We start from the raw sequence: 9,660 nt of genomic DNA, 5'->3' as shown, positions 1-9,660 counted from the left end.
GTTTTAATCCTTGTCGTTGTGGCAAGATCGTCTTAATATATAACATCACTTTACCTCATTAGACGTCACCGAATTGGACTGTTCGTCCCACGAGCACACCTGCCGATATGACACTTTTTTCAGGTTTTTCACAACCACCGCCATGACGCTTTTTCAAGTTATTGAAGATAAAAAGTTTGCGCTTCGTAGGCAAGGTGCATTTGGTGCTCATGATTTATGAATAATATATTTTTAATACTGTACTGATCATGATGTTGACTTTGTTATAACTTATATTTTTTGTCTTTTAGTTTTATTTGATGAAGGTTGATTGTGCTGATTTCTCAAGGTTTGTTAATGTGTATCAAAGTTCCTTGAAAAGAAAATATTCCTTTAAACTAAACGCGCATAAAAAAAGCCCAAAATATTCATGTTTATAATTATCAATTAACTAGAACGAGCTATTTCCATAAGATATTTATTCATTTAGCGTGTCATGGTGACATTATCTAATGCATTGGAGATCAGAAATAGTAGTAGCTATAGTGAAAATATTTTTTATATATTTGGAAAACTGATTTAATCTCAAAGAACTATGTCTTTATAGACATAATTACTTTATGAAAAGTCTAACCATGACACACCAAGGAAGATAGGCATGTAAATACATTTAATGTAATTACTTACACTTTAATCTATCTGAAATGCTGTGTACACCTTATCTACTTTCCTCAACTACAAATATAATTATAATAAGTAAGGACTATTACTTTGCAACACATTCAAAATAAAGAAGTAGGTATAAAGTCCTTTCGATTTGTCTAAATCCTCATATTGATAGGATAGTAATTGCAAATTCAAAGGTTTCATTTAGTCAAATTCATCCTAGAGCTATTTATCATTTGGCTTGTTGGCGATAAATATATGGTTGTGTGTATTTTGTTATTATTATTGGGTATTTCAAAGGTTTCATTTAGTCAAATTCATCCTAGAGTTATTTATCATTTGGCTTGTTGGCGATAAATATATGGTTGTGTGTATTTTGTTATTATTATTGGGTATTTCAAAGGTTTCATTTAGTCAAATTCATCCTAGAGCTATTTATCATTTGGCTTGTTGGCGATAAATATATGGTTGTGTGTATTTTGTTATTATTATGTTTTTTTTCCTATTTTGATTTATTCACATTATTGTCGTCAAATTTGAAATAAGAATTAAAGAAGATATAAAATCGCTTAAAGTTAAGAAAAATAGTTTCTGGTTCTCTTATTTTAGTAATTTTTGCATTCCAAAGTGTAGGAGTATGGGGAAAGTAATATAGCTTTGCGGTTATTTGTGAACATTTTTCAATACGTTTAGCCTTTCAGTACTTTCAGTACTTTGATTACACCTTAGTATCAAAACATTATGTACAGTGTATGTTTACCTATAGTGTTGTGGTGATCAATGGTAAAGGTAACACCACTGTCGCAATAACCTATTAATAATTCAGTCAAGATATAGTCTATATTTTCTGAATTTGTTGTTTGTTTATTTGATTTTGTGGAATAGATATATTATATCTCCGCTGAGAGAGAGAGAGAGAGAGAGAGAGAGAGAGAGAGAGAGAGAGAGAGAGAGAGAGAGATTCACGAATAAAGAATCTCCACGAAATCAACGAGATCAACGACCTCCTAACTTAAGATAGTTAACTCACTGCATACACACCTCTCATAATGGAAAAGCGTCAGTCATTAATCACTCTCTACCACAGTCCACAACACACCTAATCTATTTTCATGGGTAATCATGATTGCATGGTCATGGAAGTGGACTGTTACAAACCTGAAAGAAAAGGGGAGATAATCATTAAGTCAAATCAATAATACAAATAAAATCATAAATTTTAGTTTTCCTTGTACATACACGAACACGTGCATTAACATCAATGTCATCATACTTTATTGATGTTCACATACATGTATTTCACACAGTTGGCTGCTTAATTTTGAAATTTTCTTGTCACAGAAAGTAAAACATACTTATCCTTTTTCTCTGAGAAAGAACATTGCCAATTATAACCAGAAGATATTTCCTTGTTCACCAAATGACAGGTACATACAGGAAATACTAGACTGACTTGAGAAATGAAAATGTCTGTTGTAGGAAAATAGTTGTAGTATCCTACATCCTCAACTATTTCACGAAGAATGTACAATATACTGTAGTTTTTTTTAACTTTTCTCTAATTAAAACCAATATGATTATATGGAAGTATAGATGTCAAACAAATATTCTGCTGCATTGAATAGGACATGAATGGATTATCATATGTTCTTTGAATGCTGATGTAATTAACTTATTTGTGACGTTTATGGCCAGTGTCGTCGATGATACGGAAGACACTAACCCTTCCGAAACTCATTGTCGTTAAACTCTTGCAAGGGTGTCCATGTTAATCGTTCTTATGGTCATGTTTCTTCACGCTTCATTGATTTTTAGTTCAAATTAAGATTATGTTAATATGCCTTTTTAAATCGGTTATGGATAATACCGAATCTCTTAAAAACAAAAAGAACTTCAGATGTAACATGACAATCCTTTCTCTCCATTGCTTTCATATCATTAGAATGTATCCATGTTTTACGATGCCATTTTGCAATATTTAAAAGTAAAACGAACCTTCACAATTCATAATATCCTGATACAACACTATGGAACTAAAGGACTGCCTTTAATGAGTTTTGATATCAGATTTATAAGGATAAATGTCCAGGACCTATTTATTTACTACAGTAAAGAGACGAACAAACGACAAATTATAATAGTATTGCACCTAGTATAGGCCGATATTTATAAATCGTAAAGAGTTTATCGATCGAAGGGAGGTAACTCGTGAGTCAATGGAATTGGTTCTCGATAGAATAGTTGTCAATTGTAACTATGTCCATGATTGAGAATAATGTTACGAAAAGGTACCTTGTTTTTCACTTAAATTCTAGTTATCTTTCGTCTTTTCTTCAACAGCATAGGAATTTGTAGAGACCCGCCTTTGCTTAAATCCTCAAGCTCAAACAAGTTAAATAATATAATAGATTCAGCTATCCTTATTTGTAGTAAACTGTCTTTGTTTTACTTCGCCTACTCAGATAAGTTAAATACAATAACATGTCCAGCTATCCTTATTTCTAATTAACTGTCTTTTTTACTTCAACTACTCCAATAATACATTTAGGAACTTCCATGAAATATCCATGAAAATAACAATATGATATAACTAATATTGCGATACTTATCAACATTCAGACAAACACTTATAAAACTAGCCTTCAACTTTGTTTCAGTTATTCAATGTATTTGCCCAGGTGACATGCTGTTCGGGGACCTGTAGTTAACATCAATAAATATAGAAACAGCATTGATAGGACATATTATGTTATTCATTGATATGAACATAGAGGCTTAATGCCTGCGTTCATTATGTATCATATTAAAAATGATGTTAGGATATTCTAGACGGTTTTACATAAGTTATAAAACCTACATTTTATAGAGTTGTTTCCCTTTAACCAATACTCTTGGCGATTTCGCGTAAGCAATTGCTACGGTTGGACCGGTTGAACCCTTAAGAAAAACCGCCAGGTACAATTCTGGACCGAGTCTGGACTGCGAAATATTCGGCACGAGTAGTTTGAGGAGTCCAGCCGTACCTGTCCGAAGCAAAGATAGTTTTTCTAAGAATTTCAACATAAACAGTACGGTCGGTGCGCTCACATATTTCCGGGACCATTGTGTTACAAAGCATAAATGAAATGGATATTGTCTTGACGCTAGTTAAATGTTTTTCGCTTGACAGGAAATTACGAAACTGTGCATTTTCAGCTTTACATATATCAGGTCCAACATCCGGTACAACTACGTTTATGCATAGTGGAATAATTCCAAACCACCTGAACCGTTTCAACCGTGTTACGTGAATGCAGCTTATATTAAAACCAACTTCGGCACAACCATGACATCGATCACTAGCCGCGCGTCTTATTTCGCTGGTAACATTGATATGTTGATATGGTAATATATCTAGTTCTGATCGGAACACGAATAATTGTTGATATCTATAACAAAATACTAGCTAAATATTGATTATTTGAATATTTCTACTTGTAATTTTAAAGAAACGTCAATTCTATTAACTTTTTTTAAATTGACACATTCATATCAAGTTATTTATCTAAACCGATTTTAGGTATTTTTTTTTTTTACTGACTTAAGATATCTTTTTTTCACGTGACAAATGAATTTAAACTTGAACTTAAGGCAGGTGTCTCTGCAATCAATCATCGGACACTTCTACGTCGTGTAAGATTCCCATTAATCAGCACAGGTGTTACTTCCTGTTGGCCTGACCTGACAGAAACAAGGTCAGCGCGAAGGTGTTCACTATACTCCGAGCTTATATGTCACCTAGCCCTTGTCAGGGCCAACTGAATATCTGCTTTGATTTTCGTAACGATACAATGCAATTAATCAATTTTTACCCTTAACGTTACGGTTTATCAATGCAGTGTATATATTTATATTTAACATATGCAAAACAATAGTTAACCACACACACACAGATCACACATATTCGATCAAAGTGTAGAGAATAATTCACAACACAAGGATTTATCTTTTTTATTTGTTTTTCCCAGGTACCATTTTCTCAATTCTATTCCATCATCGCAATATAACAAATATTGGAACTGGTATATTTTACAAGGGTTTTACCACCCATGGTGTTTACATGTCGCAGTTGATTCGTTGACCAGACTTGTTCTTGTGGGAAACTGGTAGATAAACGCGCAACAAGTTTTTTCGGGTGATGCGAGATATTGAAAATGATGGGGGATCATCTTCCTAATGATCTCTTTTGGATTTTTTTTATGCAATGTGAAGTTGTTTGTGTTTGATGTTAGTTAGTACACCTGTTTGTTCCGTTGTTGTTTATCGTATTTTCATTTGAAAATGTGATATTACTTACTAGAAATAATCTTGACTAACATAGAGGATGTCGTCGATGAAGCAGAAGACGCTTGCTCTTTTGGAATACCTTATATTTTTCAAGAGTGTCCGTGTAAATATTTATTTTTGTTGGTTATTCATCCTTGTTTTACCCAATTTGAGTTTGGATTATGCTTCTGGTGACAAGTTGGTATTTTCTCTGCTGTTTTGTGACACTTTGGTGTATTTTGCTGTAGCGTTTTTCGCATATTAGGATTTGTCGTCATCGCCATTTACGCGTTGGAATAATTTGTTCAAAACAATTTGATGCGTAGGTAAACCTTTCACCAAATTGAAAGACAATGTTACAACTCGGTCAATTACTTGATCTTTGTTAAAATATCATATCAAAGCTACAAATTAAGTATGTGCTATAACATATGTCTGATAGCTCATTAAGTCGTTCCATTTAACTATTGATGCTAGGGACCTAAATGCTACGTCAAAATGACGTTAGTGTACTCTTAAACTTGACACTATTTATATGAATTTGAAACATGACATACATGTAGACTGAAATCTTAAAAGAATTTGAAAAAAAACGCCGCTTATACGATAAGCACACTTAATCAAAACTGAACACGAGATACAAGTATATCAAGCATGAACTATGCGGCCACAAGGCAACATTTCATTCAGCCGATGAAGAATGATACTGTGTCGATTAATATGGCGCTTAGACGGTAATACCAAACTTGTCTATACCATGTCATGAACATACTTGTAGGTACGATTGCCCCCGGGAGTGGTCATCAGTCTATTTTGGATCAAGGTACAAAGTTTTCATGACCATTAACTTTATTTAAAGTGAACCCACAAATAAATGATTGGACTTGATAAGAAAAAATGAAATAGTAACCAATATACAGCGTGTAAAAACGTGAAAACAAATAATTGTGAATATACTGACATCGTTATGATACGAAGAATCAAACATTCCCTATTGAAAGAAACATGTGTGTGATAACTGATCACATTTAACTAACATTCGACTAACATTCAGGAAAATGACATACGGTTAATTCAGCATAAGGCCTTGTCTGATAGTACTTTGATTTTCAATATTAACTTGCAGACTTATTAATCAGAACGTTGACTTAGGAAGTGAAAAGTGATTCCCTTAGAGGTATTCAAGGAGATTCTAACCAGCTGTAATAAGCATCAGTACCCCGAGGAGATGGCTGTCAATCAATAGCGAATCAAAGTGCCCATTCACCTTACTCGGATCAAAATCATGAAGTGTTAATAGATGCAAAATCACAAAATCTGCTGAGCGTGAGGCGTGCCAACACCTACCAGGCAAAATGTAAGTATACAAGTATTGTTTGGTAATGCAGTAGGTCTTCAATAGCACAATGTACCAATGTTATGGAGTATATGGGAAATACAAATATTTGTTCACAACAGGTCTTGATATTTTACAGTTAACATTTTGTATTCATCAACTACATTGCCGCTTTTTCTATTCGAATAACTATCAATAACTTGTTAACAGTTAAGTAAGCATGGTTTTTTACAAGATAAATTCAAAACGCTACATATGTTTATCATGGTGATGGTCTATCATACTATAGTGCAATTATTATACCCAAATGTTCGAAAATTATATCTATATTTCAGTAAGGATGCAGAGATATTATAGACATTTCAAAATACGTTTAAAGTTAAAAGTGTAGAATATAGGTTTTGTTCTGGTGTTTTAGTGAATTCGTGACAGGAATTGTCTTTTTAGTTTAGATAATTGTGCTATATGGTGATTGAAATATGTACAACATTTTGTAACAATACAGGTAGGATAAAGTGTTTCTGTTACATTCAACTTTCTCTCATGTCTTAGGTTTAGGATAGTAATTTTATCCAGCATCCTGGTTGTGGTTTGTGGCTCCTTTGGATACGGTGGTAGCAGTGGCTACGGTGGCAACAGTGGCAAAGGCGGTTACTACAGTGGATACGGTGGCAAGGGCAGCTACAGCGGATATGGTGGTAATGTTGGCTACAAGGGATACGGCGGTAAAGGTGGCAACGGAAAAGGTACTCAGATCACTTACAATTCACAGACAATATTACCATCGTCTGGTGCTTCTCTTCCTGACTTCACACTTCAGGGACGGGATACGGACTCCCCTTATGGCTCCGGAATAGGGCTTCTTGCAGCTATAGGAGGTAAGAATGAAAATAATACGAATTGCCTTTAAATATCATTAACTGAAAGCTAGCTTTAGGTTTCAATATCTGATAATTATTTTAGAATACTGGCTGAACATCAATGTTAGGTTGGTCTCGGAACTTCTCGTCCCTGTTAATGATAATATTTGGAGTCATTTTGCTACTTGTGTAAAAGTGTGACCTACGGTGATAAAGAAAAAAGAGAAACATTTGAATAATTAAATATACTGTCGAAAATCCTTGTGACTTCTCTTCTTGTTGCTTCAGTTATTAAACAGTTTTCATTGATTTCAGCGTTCGCATTTCTCTTTGCTTTAACGAGGAATTAAAGTCAAAGCTGAACGACTGGTGTTATCAAAGGTATCGTAACATCTAACACGCATGGAACATGTAACATTCATTTCCTTTTCAATCGTCTGTGGTCATGATATAAGGATAACTTGATAAGCACAATTCATTTTTAAGATTTATCACAAAATCTGTTATTGTAGTTAAACATGTATCTCACTTTTTATAATACTTATTTGAAAACAATTGCTGGTATTAAGTCATAAAAGAAATCATACGCAATTCAAATTATGCTTCTATTTTTTATCTATTTATTATCTATCTATTTATTTATTATCATTCTAATTGTTTATTGTCTATTTATTTAATATTTATCAATTTATCAATTTATTTATTATATATCTATTGATTCATTATCTATTCTTTTAATATCTATCTATTTATTTATCATTTATCAATATATATATTATATGTTAATTTGTTATCTTTCTGTTTATCTATTATATATCAATTTATTTATTATTCATTTATTATTTATCTATTCATTATTTATTTAATATCTATGTATTTATTTATTATCTATCTAATCATTTATTTTCTATCTATTTAATGTCAACCAGTTTATTTATTTTCTATTTATTCATCATCTATCTCTTTATCCTATCATTTTTTATTATCTATATAATTTACTTGTTATCTATTTATTCATGTATTTATCTACTTATCTATTTCAGATTTACAGTGACAATGAATATTTTTACGTGACGATATGCTTGTTCTACCGATTTTCCTTGTACGTTATCAAGAATAAAGGTTAAAAAATGAGTTCAAATCAAACGAGTTTTTCGTTATTCATATACAGCAAGAAAATACCAACATGTCAACATAATAATATAAATTCAAATTTGATAAAATTAGGGGGAAATATGATCAAAAGAAAGATTTAAAAGGAGACTTCTGAAAAAGTACCCGGAGAATAAGAATAACAGTCTTCTGCTTCATCGACGACACCCGCCATGTAAACCTTGGTGAGTCCAAGTAAGTAATGTCAAATGAGAGCAAGGTACATGTATACCAGAACGGAACCAACAAGCAAGCTAACGAGTATCAAACATGCACGACTTCATATCGCATAAAGGAAAAGAACATTTTACAATGAGATCACTATGGCGACCATAAAACTTCGCATAATTTGTATCAACCTGCATCTTTCAAAAGCGTGTATTTAGAGTGTTTCCACTTCTTGTATTAAAATCGTGATATTGGGAACAGGCCTTTGAACATAGAATCTACCAGGACACACAGGGTTGGGATGCAGGATGTTGCTATCCAGAAATGGAAAATTCATATCAGATGTATTTAAATCATCACGTTTATCATACAGCCTGGTGAAAAGATGTCCTTGATGGTTGCGTTGTAGGAAATGATCGAGATAATTGGCGGATGTAGAAGAGGTTGTCGTGTAAATGAAGCAAATAACTCAATCTATCAGTGAACGTCACACATAGTTCCATAGTTTTACCATCAGCCTGAATTCTGTTATATATTTACATTAAAACAGGACTGGTTTGTATTTGCGACTTTGAATTAAGCGAACAGAAAGGCTGTTACAAATAATACAATAAAATCATAAACCAAAACCACTCACTACTTCCTACATGTATGTATTTAACATCAAGTATTACACGAGAAATTTATACTATTAGGCCATCAACTGTATGCACTGCATTATTATTTTCCAGAGGGATACTTTGAGGTTGACTTATTTAGAATAAGGATATCCCCGAAACCATTACCCAGGTTATCAATCATCAGATCCACTAATGAAAACCTATCGGTATATACCCGGCATTCATCTCACAGTTAGCGTAATGTCGTTATCTATATTTCTTATATTTTTTATCGATTTATTGATTTAACATATATATTAAGCAAATACCGAGACAAATAATGTGCATGAATGATGCCGAGACATTAAAATTCATCATGGTACGTGTGTGTATTATGAAGTAATTAAAATTATAGTTAATGCATCATATTTGATGTGTTTTATATAATGTAGATGTATACCACACGACTAAAAGCCACAACCTACACGATAAGTAACCGTATCATATCAATATACGTTCGTTTACTAATAACTAAGAATATTTGTAGGTACTAGTTTTGGAATGTTTCACATCCCGCTACTGTGTACCGTAAGAT

At 32.8% G+C, this 9,660-nt stretch overlaps 1 protein-coding gene across 1 annotated transcript; it reads left to right on the top strand.

Annotated features, from left to right (window-relative positions):
* The first annotated feature begins 5,604 nt into the window (after positions 1–5,604).
* Positions 5,605–7,496, top strand: LOC132544661 (uncharacterized). The gene is made up of 3 exons (XM_060208285.1): positions 5,605–5,684; positions 6,839–7,164; positions 7,462–7,496. Exons 1-3 carry the CDS (start codon positions 5,605–5,607, stop codon positions 7,494–7,496), a joined length of 441 nt encoding a protein of 146 aa, XP_060064268.1.
* Positions 7,497–9,660: the final 2,164 nt, after the last annotated feature.

The sequence above is a fragment of the Ylistrum balloti genome, unplaced genomic scaffold (genome assembly GCF_031769215.1).
Source record: "Ylistrum balloti isolate Yb309-2 unplaced genomic scaffold, AGI_CSIRO_Ybal_v1 Utg369806, whole genome shotgun sequence".
Classification (NCBI taxonomy): Eukaryota; Metazoa; Mollusca; class Bivalvia; order Pectinida; family Pectinidae; genus Ylistrum; species Ylistrum balloti.
This window is presented reverse-complemented; position numbering and strand designations above follow the sequence as displayed.

Coding starts and splice junctions, on each gene's coding strand:
- LOC132544661 (XM_060208285.1), top strand. CDS start 5,605: ATGAACTATGCGGCCACAAGGCAACATTTCATTCAGCCGATGAAGAAT. Junction 5,685..6,838: donor ATTAATATGGCGCTTAGACG/GTAATACCAAAC, acceptor CTCATGTCTTAG/GTTTAGGATAGTAATTTTAT. Junction 7,165..7,461: donor GCTTCTTGCAGCTATAGGAG/GTAAGAATGAAA, acceptor CATTGATTTCAG/CGTTCGCATTTCTCTTTGCT.